The following is a 22055-nucleotide window of genomic DNA, read 5'->3' as shown; positions in this document are numbered from 1 at the left end:
TCCAAACTACAAGACATAGCCTAGAAAACACTAAGACGCTTGAGCCATGGGCACCAAGTTCACATACCTGTGCTTGGATCCAGGCATGGTGATTGAGCCAACTGGCATCATGGTTTTTGGGCTCATAACCTGGCCTGAATTCACCAACCTTCCAAGACCATCATTAAAAAGGGTTTCGGATCAATAAAGATTTATTTAAAAATACTGGTAAATCTGGGTTTATCAGTTTCAAATAATATTCTGGATTAAAAGATCCTCATGTTAGCCATGAGAATTCAAATTGTTCTCTTAATTAACTAAGCTGTGATGATATCAATATATAACATCGCAGCGGTTAATTAAGAGTTGAAAGTTTAAGAAATTGTAAGTTTCATATATTTTTTTATTAAGAATTGTATTTTTAGAACAAAATACATAGTAGAATTTTAAATCCAGAGCAACACTTACCTTTAAAGAAAGTCGGGTATGAATCCATATGATAGTGAGTTTCGGGCATGAATCCATGGTGGTTCTGCTATGCAACTTGCATTTTAGGATCTGTTTAAAAGTATAATTACGGTTATTTTTCAAACCGAAATGTATCAAAATAATATTTTTTTTATTTTAAAAAAATTATTTTTGAGATCAGAGCTTCAAAACAATTCAAAACATAAAAAAATTCATAAAAAAAACAAATTTTGAATTTTTTGGAAACGCGGGTTAGCCTGCGTTTCCAAACACTTTACGTGGATTGAAATTATGATTTAAACGGTTTTTTATGAAAGAATTAATTTTTTATGTTTTTTAATTGTTTTGATATACTGATGATAAAAATAATTTTTAAAAAATTAAAAAATATTTTCAAATAAAAAAAATATTTTAAAAAATATGTAGAAGAACATATTCAACCAGCTTCATTGCCTATGAATTCCAGCTGTGCTAATTCTTTGATATTGTCAGCTTCATCCAACATTGATCTCTCTCATTAACAACGATAATTGTTCTTCGTGACTCCCATCCTCTCACTGCTAGTTAGCTCATCTACTGACTGTCATTTGTATATTGTACACTTAGCATAGTTACAAGATGCGATCTTACGGGTTGACTTGAGGCTTAGCCCGAGTTAAGTCAATAAAAACACATGTATTGTCTCGGGTTGATCCACGATTCGGGCCTTAGACTGGGTGGTCGAATCGGTCTTATGAGTATGTATTCAATAAGCTCATCAGGATGAGCTCTCACGCCTGATGTGAGGATGGGTCCAATCCATGTGAGGTATTGTCTGCTTTAATTACGTAGACTCACAGTTTTGGAACACACAAGATGTGTCACGAGTTTGAAACTTTGACTATAAATTCAGTGCACATCTGATATGGGATTGTGATAACACCTAGCATAATTGGTTTTGATATCCTGGAACCTTTTAAATATCCGCCATTGCTGCAGGTCTGTCTTCCACAGCTACAATATCTCGAAATAGCAGAAGCTCCTCGGTCACTGGAAATATTTGGGCAGATTGTTAAGCCATGTGCACTGAAAGGAGATCATGGCCCCTTATCCTGAGGAATTGTCACTAGAAGAGTTACAGACCCTTGTCTGCTTCAGTCCTGCATCTGGTGACTAACTGTGCAACTGTTCCAATATGACTACATTGACATTGACTACTGCAGCACTTAGTGCCGAATCATATGCTTATCTCTTTCTCACCTGGTGTTTGTTTCTTGTTTTGGTCAATAACAAGATTTACCAAGCGTAGTCTTCATTTTCTTTACAGACACCTAACTGGTTGAGGAATTAAGCAATAGCTGCTCCCAACGTACTGGCACTGACGAAATGTGGACTCCAAATGATGAACAGGAAACCCTATCTAGCACAGAACAAGAAGAAGAAGAAAAGGCAATATATTCCTCATATTTATTTGATCAGTTCCAGATAAAGCAAGATATCCCTCAAGACAGTGCTCAGGAGGGGTCAGAGCACCGAGATAAGGAAACCGACAATCAGGAGAACTCAGGAGAGATTATTCAAGAAAATCATCATCATGAACCTGAGGGAATCCTTCACAAGACTCCTGAAGAATTTGTGCAAGGAACTTCTACTCTGGCTTTCACTGCCCATGTAATGCACCCAGGCAACCAAGAAGAAATGTCAAAGGAAACTGTCCCTTAGCCTGTAGTTTTGGCTGAAACAAACCTTCGCTTAAGCCATGCGACTTTATGAAGCAGAAAAGGCCTACAGAACCTCAGGTAGAGCAATGAGTGAGTTCCTCCTCACAGACGGCTTCTTAGGCCCAAATCTCTAAAGTTAAGTGAGTTGCTTAATATAAAAGCTGAGGATCTTGTGGATGCGTAAGAATTTGAGAAACTTCAGGACTTGTTGATGAAAGTCAATTCTGTTGGGACGGGTCTCACTATCAGGGCTCGAGCTGATGCTGCGGATATCGCCAATGGGGTTAAATTCTATGGCAGGCACATGCTGGACATTCGCGAGAAGAAAACTGAACTCGCAAAGCAGGTTGAGGAAAAAGAAAAGGTGAAAGCAGATTTGCAAAGGGTGTTCCTTGATGAATGTGGATTATTAGAAGTTGAGATTTCTACAACCACTTCTGAAATCTATGCTTTGGAAAAAAAATATTCAGGATCTTCGACTGCAACTGCAGAACAGAAAAGAATCCCCTTCCTCCAAGCAACAGGACTTCATTAGTTTGTCCATGGAAATCAAATTCCTTAATGAAGACAAAGCCCCTTATATGTTTATATTAGGATGAGGCCGTAGTGACAGGATTGAAGGTAAGCTTGGCGAGAGAAACAATGTCTGTCAAATTCAAAGAGCGTAACTGAACAAAAATATGAAGACTTGTTTTATCTATGCATTAGAAAATATACATCATACTGAATTCTGCAGCCATGGCCCGATGCATTTCTTTGAATTTACTAGAATTTTCACCAAATTGGTTTAGGTATTTCCACATTGGAGTAACAAATATGTATCCGCATTCTTGCTGTCTTCTTGTCCATGAACAACATTAGCCTTTTGATGCCCCGCCAAATTCTTCTAAGAGGCGCTCGATAGTCTTTCTTGATGTAACTTTGTCAATATCAAATGCCTTCATGTCAACTCTGAGACCTGCATGATCAACAACCGACACAGGGTTTTTGTGTATAAGATTTAGTGTATAAGAGTAGACCTGCATTCAATGATGAAAAAGAAATAATTGCTATTTATAATTGAATGGTCTCCATAGAATGCAGAAAAACTAACCTGGTTGATGCATAGCATTGTGTGGCAGATGGGAGGCATTTGAACTTAAGATGGAGGGCAGATTCCTCATAAGTTCCATAGTTTCAGCAGAGACCAGTATCTCCCTATAAGTTACAACGAAAATATGCATAAGCAGAAATTCAGTAAATAAATAAACAAAAATAATAAAACCAATAATTTCTTTAGAGCTTGAAGTTCTTTTCAGCATCATAATACCCTGATACATTCATGAGCAACCGAAGCTTCTCCAACTCTTGAGAATTAGCAACAAATTATAATTAGCAAGTTGTAAACAAACTACATCATATAAAGTGATGGAGGTAATGTTTATAACTAGAAGACATTGTAAGAGCTAATAATAAAAAGGACAAAGCACAAGAACAGACAGCATTTCTGCATTTGCATTAATGTGTGCTTAGTTACTCCGCTGGAAATATTTGATTTCTTCTGTTGAAGAATGCTAGTGAGCAAGAAACTGCTCTATTGATATGCCTATGGACTCATCCCAACGTTTGACACGATTAATCTTGAACTAGTTGCACCTGGCTTACCTGGTAAATTGAATGACAAAGCATAAGGAACAAACTGAGAAAATTTATTACAGCCAAGGTGAACAGTTTCACTAACTGCTACTTTCTCTAATATGTCTCAGACCAATAATGAATATTTGTTCTGGCACTGCAATGAATCAGTAGCATATTAAATGACAGATATGGAGCATAGTGAAAGTCCAGACCTCTTGTCCACTTCTTAAAATCCTTGCGCAATATGTCGACTACTTTAAGATCAGAGATATCATACATTTTGTATCTCACTGCAAAAGCAAGAGTTTAGCTCAAAGATTAGAGGAAAAGCTGCATGTACACAAGCTTTGAATTGCAGCAAACTTCGTATAAAAAATAGAAGTTTCAGACCAAAAGAGGCTCACTTATCTGGTAAAAACCATTGGATCCAAAGCGACCAGCACCATTGAGTAACAAAGTAGCCATGTACTTGTCTTTCGTTGTGCAATGAGGACTAGTAAGATTTCCAGTGTCCATTAGGATGCCAGCTAACTGATCGAAAAACAACCAGATTAAGAAGAGAAATTTGGTTCCAAGTCAAGATTGAATTGAAACGCTCGTATGTTTGTCCAAGTCATAACTTTTGTCCACCAGAAAGTAAACAAAATAAATGAAATTGAAAAGAACAGGAAACTATTGTCCAAGAAGTTGACTAAATTCAACTGATATATGTGAAGAAACCAAAAGAGAAATTTGAGAAATATATAAAGAAAATGGTATAATTAGTACATCAATATGATTGAACAGAAAAACAAAAGAAACTAGAAGGAAATGGAATTATCTGGGTTTAGGAGCAGTAGGTACCATAAGTCTGCTGAATCCTTGCCAAGCCAATAGCTCAGGTGAAGTCAAGAACAACTTTTCAGCAATAAGGGTACAGCATGAGCAGTCCTGCACAGACGCAATAGCTTATTCACACACTTGTTGAAAGTGATAACTGTTAGATGGTCTCAAGATATGTAGAAAATGATTTTCCTTGCATATTATTTGTTTACAATGTACATCTATAAATAGGAGATTTGTTTGACTGTTACATGAAGTTATAACCAACATTAAAGACTATAATTACAAAGAATCAAAACTCATCTTTAGTTACACAAACAATTTTGATTGAGAAGAGGAAATCTCTTTAACACCCTCCTTCAAACTTGGCAGGCCTGCACAAACAAGTTTGCAAGCAAAAAGAACATGACGATGCTTGTGAAGAGGCTTGGTAAGAAGTTATGTAAGTTGATCTATTAAAGGGATAAAGCAAACACAATGGCTTTCAAGTGTGATTTTCTCATGAACAAAATGATAATCAAGTTTAATATATTTAATGCGGGCATGAAACACCGGATTAAAAGCCATGTAGGTTGCACTGAGGTTATCATAATGCAAGAGAATGGGAATCTAAATTCAAGCACCAAGTTCATAAAGCAAGTAGGCTAACCAAATAGACTCTGCACTAGGAAGCATGGAAAAGGAAGCAAAACTTAAACTTAGCACTGGAACGAGCAATAGTAAGTTTAAATTATTGGGCTGAGATGGTTGTTTGACATGGTATTAGAACTTTGATGATCAAATAGTCATGAGTTTAAATCTTATCATTCTCATTTATTTGATAAAAATTAAACATAAAGTAGTGTGAGCCTGTGTAAATTTCAAGTCCAAAAGGCTTTCATTTGAGGGAGTGTGTTAGAGAATAATATAAATTATATTTTAAAACCTCACCTAACAATTTAAGCTATTGGGTTGAGATGATTCCTTAACAATAAGTAAAATTAAAGTATGAAAATGGCAGGAAACAATAGCACAAACAAAAACATTATGATCTTACTTGTCCAGATTGGAACTTAAGAAAGAAAGAGTAGTTTGGATGGCATTCTTTTTATCCAGAATGCCTTCCAATTCTATACTTCAGTGCTTAGGATTAATCTCACATATGAATTCGTGGTCGATAAAGTAGACTAATAATCAGGATTTGGAAGGCTTTCAATCTTCAAATGTGAATTGGAGTGGAAGACAAGAAGAAATATAGGAGAAACAAAGACTTGAAAGTCTACTAGAAAAGAAAACACGTTCTCATATTGCATGAAACTGACGCAGTCAGATTCGGTACTCGTCAGTCATCTCCGCAACAAAAAGCAATGCAAAAGCATAGTTTCCCGCATCATTATACCTGACCAAGAGTAACATTCTCAACCCAAGGATACACAGATTCACCCTGTAAAACAGAAAGACAGGCATGTTAGTCATTTCACTCTATGAAAACCTTTGGAAAGAAGAGAAATGTCAAGAAATAACCCCGTGAGCTCACAAAATGCGCATTTCTGCAGTTGAATACTTCAACGACCGCTTCCTTTAGTGTCTGTTCAAAAGAAGGAAGAGAAATAAATATCTTTCTTATTTACCAATGGCTGTTATAATAATAATAATAATAAAAGCTTTTCCAAAGAATCACTACCACTTGTCTTGTTTGGAGCTTGTGTCCATTCTGTAGATCTAACTTGAGACACCCAAACAGATCATTATATGAAAGATCAATCCGCTCAATGTAACCAGTCATTCAACTAAAAGCTTGATTCTGCAGTACTGGAGGATACTATTGAAGAATGGGAAAATGAGGAAACATATATTTAATTAAGCAATGTAATCGACACAAAGAATACCTCATCTACAAAGATCAAGGATGACTCATCAAAATGACATGAATCCAGCAGCCATTTTACTTCTGCATGAGAACTTAGGTCTTCCCTCTTCATATTAATGATAGGTACAGTGCAGAACTCGTCACTTTCGAGTGTTTCGTTCAAGTAGAAAGCATACATGATGATTGAAGCTAAGGATCCAACATCTATAAAGAAAAGAAAACGAAAGTTGGATTGTAATCTTAATGACATGCTCTTTACAATAGCTTAGAATTGTCTAAACCCGAGCTTCAAGCAAGTAGAAGGAAGAGATTAAGTTAACTCAAAGATCTCCGTGTATGCAGAAGAATAGTGCATAATATTAAAAGCCAATGACAAGAAAAGACAGGGCTCTGGGAGAGAAAAGGTCAAGAATTGAAGAGGTTAGTAAAGAGTGTCTTCAGAGTAGAACAAAGGAAATTACCTGAAACATCCTGGCCAAGTACAGCATGCAAGAATTTTCCCGGAACACCGCCACTCACATCGTTCTTTCTAGCTTTCAAGTATAAATTTAGCCTCATAGTGCTGTCACATGATTCCAAAATTTCAAATTGTGGGGAATATCCATTATAAAATGATGCGGCTGACGGAGGAGGCGGAATCTTCGACAGGTTCGATTTCCTTTAGTTCAGAACAAATCATTTTTCAACAATAGGTCTTGCTAGGACAGGCACACTTTGGTGTGCTTCAGTTGTTTCAAAGGTATCGGGACTGGATACTTTCACTAAATCATTTGTACCGCCTGAATCAACGCTGGAATCAAATTGAGAACTTTGGAATTCGAAAGAGGTTGATGTAGGAATCTTCCAAGCTCGAAGGGTTCAAGAATGTCTGAGACAGAATCCTTTATTGGCAAGTCCTTGGACTTTCCAGAGATATCTGAAAAAATTTTACTTCTGAAATCTCCAATATCTGATGTTGAACGAGAAATACTCCGGCTGCCACTTTCATTACCTCTTAACAGACCAGCAAAGAAGGGATGCTCTTGGCCACGAGTGTACGAATCCTGCCAGCAAAAAGAAAAGGGACAATATTGTATCATATCAAAATATGTTTGTATCCAATTACTCTCAACATTTTGGCCATCACCATCACTGTCTTAATGCCTGTTACACTCCAATAACAGTAACACCCATAGGAAATTTTCTCTATGCAAGGAGGTTTATTCAAAGAACAGAGGCAGGCTATTAAAAATAAACTGATTTCTATAAATTAGTTTAACCACTGATTTCTATAAATTAGTTTAATCAGTTAGTTGAAAATAGATCGATGAGTAAAAACAGAGCAATTGACTGGAATAAATTAAAGTAGTCGATAGATTCAAAAACAATCCATCGATTCAATTAGCATAATATAATTCATGTTCAGATTAAAAAATTTTATATTAGTTTAATTTATTAATTGTCTAGGATTTTATACCTATAAAAAACCTTTTATTCAACATTATTAAGTAACATAAAAAAAAAAAGAGAATAACTAAGAAAGTTTTAAAAGAAACACTTAATAAAAATATACATTCCTCTCAATTTTTTTTCTTATTCTTAAGTTTTTAACTTTATATTATTGTTTTTTTATCTTATACCACACTTATTTTTTCTTTCAACAAAAGCTGCTGAATTGAGAGAAGATGTGCATCAACATTCGAACAAAAAAGAACTTTGTATGACAAGGACATTACTGAGGGGGAGAGAAATCATGTTTCAGATGTTGCCTCGGCAACTTGATCTTGATCCTCTAGAAGCTAGTTCATTCACTAGCCTGGTATGCATGGACAGGCCTATTGGCTACGAAATCTTGGCGAACCTCCAAAGCTTCTGAGCAAAATGAGTGATATTCTTGAAAGAATAACTCACTAACCTTCTAGTCTAGGTTCATTTACAAAGTGTTTAATTGAAAATTAAATCAGCCTAAAAGAAGTTTCTTGAACAAGATGCTAAATTATTAAAACCTCTGAAAACTAATCTGAATTGCTAACAAATGCTCAAATGGAGAGTACTCCTACGTACATACACTTTGGTGAATGCTTTATGAAGCTGATAAATACCCTGATCAGCGTATTGCCAACCATTGAAAGGGAGGATCATATGCTTGTCAATATATTCTAAATGCTTGTTTTGAACTTCTAGTCTCTAACATTGTAGACTACTTCCTAGTTCCTACTGGCTACCTACCTCGTTTTGCGATGTAATGTATCTATGAAGAAGGCATAGTAAAAAAGTTATTCGATCAGAAGAGACATATCTTCCTCAAGAATGCGACATGATATTGAATAATAACAGTCTTAACGTTCAAAAAATGGAAAATAAAGGTGGACCAAGAAATGAGTAGAAAGGTTTTCAGCGACTAACCTGGGCCATTGCTTTGGGAGGCCTCATGATGTGGAAATGGAGACCAAAGAGGAGTAATGGAGACCAAATGTTTGAAACAGACAAACATCGCCATTACAGCAGTTCTTGCTATGTCCAAAACTGCAAAACCAAAGTCCTCTTCTTTCTTAAAATGTGCCTAGCCTATGGAATGTAGGAATATTTCTTTCTAGCCATCAAATTTGGCTAGCACATTTCTCTCTCTCTTTTTTTTTTTCTCTATTTTCATTAAAAAAAATTATCCATTTGGCCGTTTGTTATTCCAAAATATTTAAGAACTGATTTCATTGATATGAATTGATTTCCAATGTAGTTTCTATGGATTATTTTTTTAGTGTACTTCAATAATTTGTAACATACTTATAAAACTCAGTTAGTTTTCAACTTGGTTTAAGATTTAAATTATAAGTTGGATGGTCAACCTGTGTTTATTTAAAATGATATCTTTACAAGATTCTTTTAAGAAAAAAATATAATTATTTAAAAAAATAAAAAAAATCAAATTAAATTTTATTTGAATTTTAATTATGTTGACCTATTAGATTTACTTGTTAGGATTGATTGGAACAACTCCCATATTATTTGATATAAAACTCAATTAAAATTGAGTTTAAAGTCAGGGGGTTAATAGATTAATCCATCAAATTAGTTAAGTTTAACAATAATTGAATTAATGAGTTTGTGAACTTTAGTTTGGCTAGTATCCCATGTTGAATTTTACACCGTTTTCTTCTTTTTTTTATGAAAAAAAAAGATAAAATGATAAACTAATAATATGAGTCAGGATAGTGTACTTAGATACTTTTCTTTTTAAATTCACATAATTTTGATTTTCAAATTAAACTTTATATTAATTTAGAACATCAAAACTAAGCACTTCTTTTGATGATATACAAATCATTTATATTCAAAATGAATAAACAATAAAAACTACAAAATTCCTTAAAATTTAAACACAAAATGAGATAATTAAGTTAGAGAGCAAATTAACCTCAAAATCAAATACTTAAGATAAACAATGGAAGATCTATGTTGCTAAGAGTAGGGTCCATTAACCTCACTCAACTTCGAATAAAATATTATTAAAAGGTTATATAAATATAAATTTTATTATTTGTACTAAATTGACTCCATTAAATTTAAAATAAAATAAAATAATGAGGTAAGCTAGATCTGTAAAACTAAAGATGATTTGAACGAGATGTATGTCTAAAAGCAAGGAACTTAATTGGCAAAAAAAAAAAAAAGAATTTTTATATTAATAAATTACATAAACTAATACTATTAAACCCATTCTGCATTGCCCAGATATTTTCATTTTTTTAATAGAATTTTAGAGAAAATAAAAAAAAAATACTTATCGAAGCAACACATAATACTATCATTTTTTTCTTGCGTTTTTAATGTTTTCCCTCTCTTACTCATGATTTTTTCTTCTTCTTTTATAATTAACTAAATTTCCTTATTCAACTTTATTTTTTTATTACAAATTAATTATTTCAAGTTTTTAATTGTAATAAATCATAAGCTGTTACCAAAAGTTTTCGATGACACTATTGGAAAACTAATTATTTAATAAAACATTAAAATGCTAATTAAATAATAAATCATAATATGCTTTTTTTATTGGAAAGATTATTCGGTCCATACTATAGTTTAGTTATTTCTATACTTATTCTTTATGTTTTTGAAAAATATAGTTTATATTTTTAATAAATATAAAATAAATTAAACTATAGAATAGTTTTATATAAATTATTACGCGTGCAGTAGAGTCTAAGATATCATCTCACATTTCACCAACTGGGGCTTCAACAACTTTTTCCATCGAGAATACATGATATTTTCTAAGCTCATTAATTAGTAGTAGCATTTTGTTATTATTTAATTTAAAATAGAAGAGATTAAGATATGGAGAATATATTTTTTTTATTTTAAAATTATCTTAAAATACATTTATTTTGTCTCGTCTATGTTACACCAACTAAATATTTTTATATTATTTTTTTTTTATTTCTTCTATCTTAAAATGCTAATCAAACACAAACGCAATCTTTACCAAGGTTGTCAATTCCGTTCCGTTCCGTCCGGAATGGCCGAAACATTCCATACCAATTCAAAAAACGGAACAAAACGGAACAAATTTCATCTCATTTTAAATCTCGGTCCGTTCCGGATTTTTCGGCTAAATTCCGCCCGAAACGTTCCGGTTCCATTCCACATGTTCCGTTCCGCTCTTGAAAAGCCATTGAATCAAATTGAACCTTATTCAATTTAATTAATTAAACCATCCAATTATAAAAAGCTCTTTTTTATTATATTTTCTATAACAATGATATTAATAATAACATTGAAAATTATAATTACTATTTTCATTAACAATGATATTAATTTTTTAAAATTAGATTTATCACTAATATATATGGTTTATATTCATGTTGTTTTTTCATGTTTATACTTTGTACGAATTTGAGCAAAACAAGGGATGCTTTAGATTTTATTAGCCTTAATAACATTGATCTAACTTTATATTTAAAATATTTGTGTTAAAACATTTTACTTTTATAATATTTTGATATTTTGTTGAAGTTGAATTACTTTAAGTTAAAGATCTATTTAATCTTGACTATTTAGAAATATTTTAAATTTTGAAATTATATTTGTTTGGCATTGTGTTTGTATTGCATAATTTATAATTAATTTATCTTGAATTTGAATTATGTTTGTTGAATATATATATATATATATATATATATATATCTCTGTGTGTGTGTGTGTGTGAACAGTACAACCCCGAAACGGCACGCCGAAACACTCCGAAACTGAAACATTCCGTTCCAATTGAAAAAACGAAACACCTACCGAAACGGAATTGACAACCTTGATCTTTACCTCTGCGCATTACTACTAATGACTAAACATCTCATAATTAGTTTTGTTGTGTAAGATAAGATTATGCTACAAGGCAATCATGGTGTTCATGACTTGTAACTTAATCAATTCCAAGAAAGTTAACGTCTTTTGAATTTCATCTTTTGACCAGGAAATTAAGCTCTAGTTACTTGGCTTTTTGGATTAATTCTCTGTTTGCAATTCATGGCAAAACCCACAGCCGGCCCTACCTCCTAAAGCGTGCATTAAACAGGGAATTTCCCCTGTGCACTTTCTCAGTTCATCATATAGACATATCTAAACTGAAAACCCATCTCTGTCTAGCTAGCCATTTAAGTTTCTGATCAGATAATGTAAAGGTTCCATTTTTTCCGAAGCTTCAGTCGCCGGCAAAATATCAATGATCATTGCATTGTCGATGGGATGACAGGCCTTGCTTCTTAAACGATGATTGTGCCTCTTTGCATCTCAGTGACCAAATCTCAAAACTCAGCACTTCAGCTGCTGATTTTGCTTTTATCAAATTTCTTTTAATTATACTGCTAGCATAAGTCCTCGAATTTTTAATTTTGTGCAATTATATACTGATATCTTAATTTCAAATGATTAATGATTGAGCGTGATGACCCTCGAGACTCTAACCATAGCTTTAATTTGTTCATATAAAGATATAATTAACTTAGTGGCAAGGGCTACTGGGGGTTTAAATTAAATAATAAGGAAAATATTTATTCAGCTTTTTAAAATATATATATATATATAAACCCAATTAATTCTAAATATATGTGGGGAGTAGTTTTATAGTGTTTAGAGAGCAATTAATTGTATCTTATTAATTATTTTTTGAGCACATTTTAAAGAAATAGAAATATACAACTAGGATAGAGAAATTATTATTGTTTTTTTTTGGGTCATTGATTTTATATTTTATATTTTATTTTATATTGGTGTGAAAAAAGTAAAGAAAATCATGAGATTTAATAAAATTTTAATAAAACCACTGCTAAAATCACCTTCAAAACAATATATTTTCACCTTGTGCAGTCCTAAAGTACTCATTTTATGTCACTTCAAGTGCAATTATTCCATTTTCACTGTTAAAATCACCTTGAAAATTTCATATTTCCACCAATGTGAACTCCTAAATTCATTTTATGTCACTTCAAGCACAACTATCCCATTCTCTCTTCACCATCTTGTTCATATTACACTCCGCTAAACATGCGATCTACTGGTCTGCCCAGCTTCAGAAAGCAAGTATGCAGAGTTTTTTTAGCATGTTCCGACATGATCATATATATATATCCATGGACCACGAAACATTGATGAAGTACCATTCACAGAATGTTACAGATCCATGGTAACAAAAGATCAGATTTGAGCTGAGGAACATTGGGCTAAATCAAAATTCTTGCTGCATTAATGCATATGATACTGACCCACTTAAAAACAATGTTTAAAACAATGTTAATTAAGTTGTTTTCTCTCTGAAGGTCTTAATTGTATTTTGTTCTTTTCTTCTCTTTTCTTTTGACTAATGCTTGATTTGACGACAAGAAGATTATTATTTTTCTTGGCTAACCATTTCTATAGAAGTTTTTATTTTTCTTGTATACTAATTGTAGTCATTAAATTCAGATGCGACCGTTAATTAATACATGATTTTAATGCATATAATTGTCTAAATTTCCAATGCCCACAATTGTTTCTTGGGTGTTAGTGCCTCCCATGTTTTTGTTATGTCATTTCTTAGCATTCAAGGTAGAATTTCCATGCAATATTTGGGAGGGAAGCCAAGATATGGTATGATACACATTCTTGATGTGTCGAGATCAAAGTAAATTTCAAATTTGGTTGCTCATAAATCCTCCAATTTGTTCATGTGATTCTTATAACTGGATGTTAACAATTAGTGTATCCTCCAATACGTTGAGTTTTTTTTTAAAAAAATATATTTCACACTAAACAAACATGAAAAAAAATTAAAAATATATTTTTCTATATAATATTTTACACAAAATTCTGAAATTCTAACGTATAAAATGAACTCATCACTCGTATATTGATGCACTATCCAACACCTCAAGTATGTATAATATTACAACTTACAAGTGCTTGATGTGCTTAAACGAACTAAAATAATGCGTTTTATGATGTTTTTTCATATATTGAAATCATCATCTTAAAACATCAAATCATCTCGTTTTTTCAGTCCGGAAAAGTTTTTCAGAAGCATTTCGACTGCAACACCAAGCACATGCACTCTTACAATTTTCCCAACTCTTTTTACCATATCCATAACACTACAAATACCCAGAGAAGCTTTGCCAACATCATATGGACGTGGGTGACTGTATGCCACAACAAGTAAAGAAACTTTTAGACAAAGAGCGACAGCACATCATCATCGTCAAACAACACAGGAGAAAGAAGATCACTTGAATGTAGAAAGCACAGGCACAAAACCAGCGTAAATGAAGCTTATTAGCAGATAGACCGACCATCTAGAATGGGTCCTACTTAAAAGATTTCTTGTCTATCCATAGTTGATGATCAGGTGTGTTAGAGCATCACCAAGAGTGATAGAAAGAAAGATGACCAACTAGGGACCATCAAAGGGCATAGTATTTGACGAGTGAGTCACTCGGATTTGTCTCCGGTTCAAGGTTCAAGTCTACTTACTAAAAAAAACCAGCCATAAATTTGTTAGAAAATTATGATAAACAGAAAAAACGAAAAAAAAAGAAGAACCTAGCTAGGTATAAGAGGTTAAATAAATGGCAATATAGTCTACAACAGATAGTAAAAAAAAAATTGCAGTATTAAAGAGTTGTCTAATTGTAACACGAACTTGTAAGAGACAACAATTTAAGAAAGGTAGGAGTGAAGACAGAAGATCTAGAAAGTATAGATGTTGTCTCGTATATTGGGAGGTAACATGTGGTTTTTCCTTTTTTTCAACTTTATATGTGTGAGCTTCCATCATTTCCTTGGTAGATAGACAATATTAAAGTTTATTATATAAATATCAAAAAAATATTTTATTTTTTTAATATAAAATTAAAAACTTATTAATATATTTATTCTATGTTTACATGATAGATTTGTCACCACAGTAAAAAATAAAAAATAAAAAACTTCAATTGTGCCATTTCTAGAATAAAAGAACATTTTCTTTTAATAAATATACTAGTTATTTAATTTGACCGCGCTTCTTCGCAAGTTGAATAATATTTTTAGTGAAAAAAAATATACAAGCTTTTCAAATCTTTTTTTACAACAAAAATGCTAATTATAAATAAAAACTTTTTATACATACATTTAATTAAATAAATTAAAAATAATTTGTGGTAATAAATGCAAAACAAAAATGCTAACATGTCTATTTGACTTGCCCAGTTTCACATGGAATAAAAGCTTTTCTAACACAAATGAATTAATGTGCAAGAATTATTAACGTTTTTTTTACAACAAGTAAGAAAATATAACTATGAATCAAAAATTCAATGCTTATATATAATAAAAAAAATTATATACATTAATAAAAATAAATAAGATCTCAAACTTAATTTTAACGTAGTAGAAAAATAGAACAATGTTACAACCACTTTATTGAAACTCTACTTTCATAGTCTTTTTATAATAATTTTTCAAAAAAAAATTAAAAAAATATGAAAGAATGAAGATAAGAACAAAAGAATTGTATAAATAAGTCAAATGTAGAATGATAAATATTCAAATTTTAAAGAATAAAAAATAATATTTTTTTCAAGAATAATGTGAATAAAAAGAAGTAAAAAGTAAAAAAATAAAAAAAATTATAATAAATAGATCAAGTATAAAATAATAAAAATATCAATTATAAAGATAAAAACATATAAGAAAAACAAATTTGTCACTGCTATGGTCCTGCCACAGTAAAAAATAGGAAAACATTTAATGATGTCATGCCTACGTGAAAGACCATTTTTTTAGTATAATAATAATAATAATAATAATAATAATAATGAAAGACTAATTCGGGATTAATTAAGGAGTGGGGACATGTAATGTGGAAACAGTGATATGTCTACCACGTGATTGTCTTGTTCTTAAATTGACGTTTCCCCTCGAGCAGTGATATTGTAGGAATCTGAGAAAAGGTTATAGATGCCCTAATAACCGATAGTCTGATCGATACTGTTAGAATAAGCTGATACTATTTACTCTATAATTACTGGGAGTGATTAGATTATAGTAGAAGTTATTTTTTAAATTGCTTTTTTAATTAAAAATATATTAAAAAAATTTTATCATTATTACATCAAAACAATCTAAAAATATTTAAAAAAAAATCAAATTTTGATATTAAAAGACAAAAACAAGTTCAGCTTCAATACCACAGAGACACTTAAACTGGATGACCCAATCCCAAACTCATACTGGAATTTTAAAAAAATCAACTTGGATTATGCACAATATTTAATCATATGAATTAACCTATGATCCGATTAACATAGATTTACATTTTAAAAATAATTCTTTAAAATGATAATGTTTTGATTTTTTAAAAATATTAAAATTAAATCAACTCGAATTAATCAGTTTATTTCATGATTAAAATCTTAGACCGGATCATGAATTGATTGAGGTTTAATATCTGATTTACACATGCAATTAATACAATAACAAGCCATTTATTATAAATATTGAAGTGTTGATTTTGATATAAAATTGAAGTATTTTAGATAATCCATTGGAAAGTAAAAAACAAAAGATAATCATATGTATAATCAGTGACATACTTAATTTTTATAGGGGAAAATGCACAAAAATCATTTGTTTCTCAAAAAGATTATATATATCCCAATGCAAGGTACGTACTTCAAACACAGTCCAAGCTCACATGAAATTAGTTTATTTCATGCTAAACATTATGCCGCCATCCTCATTTTTTTCTTGTCTTTTACAAATTTGAATATGATTTTTATTTAATTATTATTATTATTTTTATTTCCAGGTAAAAAAGTGGTACATGGTTGATGTATACCATATCAATTACCAAGAGCATACATCATTAACAATGCATGGCCATCAGTCTTTTTTCCCCTAAAAGAATGATTTTAATAATTTGAACGTGAGGAAAGAAGTGGTGGGCACTGGGCCACTGATAGAACAAAGGCAAAACAGGGGACGGAACTGTATAGAGATCAAAATAGTGCATCGAAGGGTTTTCAGATTCAATGTCTCATTTGGTGACTTTGCTTGGCAAAAAGAATCCCAAAGTCTCCTAAAGGGATCCCGACAAGCCTGGCTCCAGAAGGGAAAAGCATTAATCACCTTTATTTGAGAGTGAAAGGGAAAGGCAAGACCTGTAGCTAGAATCAAAGCTTTTGATCAAGGCTGACCATGTATAGCTTGTAAAAGAAACTAAACATGAACACATCTATCGTAGAGAGTAGGGGGGCCCTTGCTGAGGTTCTCTTTTTTGAGGGTGACTAATCCCTATCTGGAATCTCCTGCTCATATATGTGGTAGAGCCTAGACTACACATTTTTTCTTTATTTTGATATCAAGAAATTTTACGATGATCATGGAGTAAATACCCTGAATCCACTTTGAATTCATGCAGATTGCTCAAAACAAATCTTATACTAACCTTATTTAAGTTTGAATTTGAAATAATAACATACGATATAAATACATTGATCATATATATATATATATATATATATATATATATATGTTTAACGTCACCTCAAAATTAATACAAGAATAGTAAACTCTTAGGGCATTGGGCATCATGGGTCAAATATAAAACCCTATAATGATGCATGCTTTACCCAAACCCATATGGGTGGAATTTGTTTGTTAAGCAAAAAGTGATAGAGGGAGAATTGCAAAAAAAAAAAAAGTTTCCAATGGTGGTTGGTGTGGCGGTGGAGGCCATATAGTGTACGTTAAAAAAATCTGCTTTAATTAGGATTCACTTTTGAGATATTAATTTTAAAAAAAATGCATTTGTTGATAGTGGATTTATGGCATTATACATGGGAGGCAGTTTTCTCATATGGTAACAAAATCCCACCCCCTTTTTCCTTACTATATATCTTTCTATATTCTATATATAGAAGCGTTCTACGTTCACCTCTTTAGTTTGAATTTGTCCATCTATCTCTCTCTCTCTCTCTATCTCTATATATGTGTGTGATTGTGTGCCTTGTGTTTCACCAGATTAATTCGTTCTCTTTGCAAGAAGATCAATAGAGGATTTGAGTCACTCATCAATGGAAGCAAGAAACGGAGTCGAAAGGGAAGGGAGATGCATCAAAGAAGAAGGTGACATGGGTTATGCCTGGCTCCCTGTATGCCACAAGCAAAGACCAATCTTTCGTTTTAGATTGGCTGTTGCCGGTGGCGTGCGAGGAGCCAAGCATACTCTCTCTTTCTCTATCTGTGTGTATGCGTGCGTGCGTGCGTTGATCATTCTTCTGCTAAACTTTTATGTATTACTTCGATGCTTCTACATGTCCTTCTGATATTTATTTTCCCTTGTTCATAGAGTATTTTCTCATCTTGAAAACCAGGTATGATCAATTATACAGAAAGCCTTTTATTTTGTTCGAAAAAATGAAAGCAAGAAGCACTTTTGTATCCATTGATCACCAGAATTTTGTTTATCAAAACAAATAATATATGCCCCAGATCACTGCTTATTCTTTGCATGTGCATCAGGTCTAAGAGAACTCACATGTATACTGCTTGCAAATTAAATGGTAAGTTTATTTCTTAAAAAAAATTAAATAATGTTTGGTTACTCTTTTGAGCCAGTAGATATGGAGATAATTGGGATAAAATCATGATGAATAATTTCGTGCTTTATAAGTTTATTTCTTGTGGTTGTTTTGCTTTTTAAATATGGTGTTAATTGCTTAGACAACACCAAATTATTTTACTATATATATATATATAACCCACATTGAACAAGCTCTTCGATACATAAGGGTTTTTGTTTTTCTCTTGATTTGGATCTAATTGGAAGAGCATGCATGTACTAGCAGTGTTTTTCTTTATCAGGTTTCAGCATGATCATCGCAATTAAGAGAGGAATATTGATGGTGTGGCCTCTCTTCTTGCAAGGAATATATTTCTCCCATGAACTTTAATTTGATGATTCGATTCCCACTTAGCTACCATTCTATGCAGCAGAAAAGCTTAAGGGCCATACTCTGATCAAGAACTACTTTCTCAAGGCTCGGAGAGAGCATCATTGTAATTTGCTCATGTTTTTATTCCTCCATTGTGCTTTACAGTGTAACCTTTTTTCCTCAACTACGGAAGAACATTAATATTTTTTTCCTGGGCCTGTGTACATATTTATATTTGTAGTTAAACTTTAGTTGCTCATTTGTTACATTAGAGCTCTCTCTCTCTCTCTCTCTCTGTATATATATATATATATATATATATATTCCACGGATGGGAGGGATCGATTAACATGGTATTGATGTAGGGAATGAGTTGCAAATAGATTGTAAGAGGTAAAAATTAAAAAATATATTTTTTTTTACATTGTGATGATTAATTGATCAATGTTTTTTAATTAAAAAAAATATTAAAATGATATTTTATTTTGTATATCAATCTATTAAAAATATTTAAAAAATATAAAATAGTGTCAAAGAGCACTAATTTCATTATACTTAAAACGCACTGGAAAATATTTAACTCCTACTTTTTTATGAACACGACTAATTTTCATTAAACTTAAAACGCACTGGAAAATATTTAACTTCTACTTTTTTATCAGCACGACTAATTTCCTGTCATTGTTATGAGAATATCTCATGTCTACATCATATTTGTTCATGGGTTAGGTGATGTTACGGAAACATTATGGAAGCTCATGCATGAAAACCACACACTTGTTCATGTATAAATCACTACACCATTAAATAATTTTACTACGGATTCATTCTGTTGATATAAGACATACAAATTATCAGTAAACTTTTTATCAATATTGGCCTTACCGGTGGAATCCATCCATCGAAATATTCATCATCAGTAATTTCCTATTCCGTCATTAATTCAGTTAAAAATTAAAAAAAAATCAAACACTGATAATCTTACAAACAGCGAAGCGCACCAAAATATTTTTCTCCCTTGAGAACTTTACCGATGAAATAATTTCATCTGTATTTTCAATGGTAATCACCGATAAAATGGTCGTTGGTGATTGTAGCATGAGCTGTAAATATTTCAAAATTCTCTGTAAAATACCGACGGATATATTCTGTCGGTAATAGTAACAGTAAACACCGATGGAATATATTCGTAGGTGATTGTGGCATGGGTGATAATTTTTTTGTAACTCTTAATAAAATACCGACGGCTTGGTTCTGTCTGTAATTAAGATCGTCGGTATTTATTTAAAAAACATTATTTATTAATAGTAAAAAACTAATTAACCAAATAAAATTGTATTAAATATTAAAAATATAAAAATAATGTTAAATAATATTCATCCAAAAATTCATTATAAATTTAATGTGTTTAAAAACAAAATTAAACTAGAACAATTCAAAAATAAAAATAAATTTATTTATTTGATATTTTTTTATTCGAGAATAATGAACCCAGAAAGAAATGTTGAAAAAACACTTTCAATGTTTGTTTAACCAAATATTGAGCTCATACCCACTTACAAAATGGAAAATCAATACTAGCCCCATGCATGGGCAGCTTGGATAAAAAAAATGTCATTTAAAATAAAAAAAAATATTGTCATTATAGCAATATCTTTTACATCATCAGAATAATTATAAATATTAAGTGAAAAGGTGATGTGTGTATTTATTAAAATAATTTGAGAATTAGTGTTAAGAACTGCTAAAAATGTTCTAATTGAAGGTTGAGCAGATTAAAGTGATTATATAATTAAATAATATCTCAAATATAATATAATATATTAAATCATAATAATATCTCCAACATTTTTTCCCTGCATTAAAAAAATGGATCACACTTACCCATATAAAAGAGATCTTGCCAGCTCTCCATGCATCATAATTTGTTTTATATTAAAAGATGGATGACATTTCATCTGCTATTTAAACTTTTTATATAAAAAATAATAATAATAATAACCAGAGGATCTCGAAAATCAAGGCAAGGGCTTTTTGTGCTTAAAAATTTATTTTTAATTTATTATTTATTTAAAATATTTTAGAGAACTTGATAATTTTATTTATGGTTTTAAATAGCTCTAAAATCAATTCAAAGATCTAAAATTAATCTAAATTAAAAAATCTTCTTGATCTTAGATCTATAATCTCAAACAATAGCAATGGTAAAGAACACCCCCAGTAAAACTCACTTCATCAAATAGAATTTGTTGACATAAAAATTAACTATTTTGATAATTAGAATTAGTATTGTTAATTAAGAGCTCTTTTTTTATCACCAAAATCCAGCAACACTCTTTTCTCTCTCAAACGAGGAACTAATTAAAAATAAAAAGAATAAAGTTTTGTATCAAACTTGAATTTTAGAAAACTAAAGGGACTGAAAACAATCATTTAGAAAGTAGAAGGACTAAGCTGAACTTTCTAGCACTAATTTTGAAACCACCGCCTATTTTCTCCATCTTTTTCAATATAATCCTCATTCTTTCTATTTTTCTCTTGGTTTACAAATCAATCAGAAGTAACTGTCCATCAATTTTGCAACAAAAGAACTCAATCGATGAGAAAAAATGTTTGGTAACCAAAATGAAAAAAAAATACCATTGAAATCCACAATGATTTGTGAGTATGTGAACAATATTGTTTATACGAAAACCACTATTTCTTTTAGTTTTCTCTATAATATCTACTAATATTGCATGTAATCATAAATTTATTACTGATGGACTCAACGATAGACCACAAATTACCAACGAGAGTTTAACGAATTATTTCTGATCGTGAGCTCATCAGTAAAATACATACCAACAGACTATAAATGTAAATATTATTGAAATCATGAGTATGTGAACAATATATATTTTTTTTTTACAAAACCACTAGCTCTTTTAGTTTTTTCTATAATATCCACTAATATTGCACATAATCATTTGTGGTACAATTAATTTAATTTCTTAATATAGAAATAGATGATACTATCCGTGAACACAGTTAATTTCACATTTCGAAGACTTGGTAAATGAAACGTGGGGCTCATGTATTGTTTTTTCACCCTTGAAATTTGACAATTCAATTGTGTCCTTTTCCGTGCTGGCCCGGATTCAGATTGTTTGAAAAGGAAGAAGAGCACGTAAATTCCGGTCAATATTTTCGCCCCGT

At 31.4% G+C, this 22055-nt stretch overlaps 1 protein-coding gene and 1 long non-coding RNA gene across 7 annotated transcripts; one reads left to right on the top strand and one right to left on the bottom strand.

Moving 5' to 3' along the window:
- Positions 1–2779: 2779 nt before the first annotated feature.
- Positions 2780–8683, bottom strand: LOC133701239 (uncharacterized). 6 transcript variants are annotated; one of them, XM_062125094.1, is made up of 11 exons: positions 8151–8683; positions 6897–7478; positions 6455–6639; positions 6250–6387; positions 6103–6153; positions 5965–6009; positions 4608–4694; positions 4169–4295; positions 3976–4054; positions 3241–3793; positions 2780–3105 (listed from the first exon to the last, which is right to left on the bottom strand). In XM_062125094.1, the coding sequence occupies exons 4-10, from the start codon at positions 6349–6351 to the stop codon at positions 3733–3735; spliced, it is 552 nt and encodes a 183-aa protein (XP_061981078.1). In that variant the 5' UTR covers positions 6352–6387; positions 6455–6639; positions 6897–7478; positions 8151–8683; the 3' UTR covers positions 2780–3105; positions 3241–3732. The 6 variants fall into 6 exon arrangements, with proteins under 6 accessions (XP_061981078.1, XP_061981096.1, XP_061981101.1 ...); XM_062125112.1 differs by lacking the exon at positions 8151–8683 and having other exon boundaries at positions 3241–3493; positions 3627–3793; positions 6897–7678; XM_062125117.1 differs by lacking the exon at positions 8151–8683 and having other exon boundaries at positions 3241–3791; positions 3977–4054; positions 6897–7678.
- Positions 8684–17590: 8907 nt separating this feature from the next.
- Positions 17591–19123, top strand: LOC133703736 (uncharacterized). Its single transcript, XR_009843929.1, has 2 exons — positions 17591–18485; positions 18787–19123. It is a non-coding gene; the product is annotated as an uncharacterized LOC133703736 (long non-coding RNA).
- Positions 19124–22055: the final 2932 nt, after the last annotated feature.

Source organism: Populus nigra, chromosome 1, assembly GCF_951802175.1.
Source record: "Populus nigra chromosome 1, ddPopNigr1.1, whole genome shotgun sequence".
NCBI classification, from domain to species: Eukaryota; Viridiplantae; Streptophyta; class Magnoliopsida; order Malpighiales; family Salicaceae; genus Populus; species Populus nigra.
Note: the sequence above shows the minus strand (reverse complement) of the source record. Positions and strands in the feature narration are given on the sequence as shown.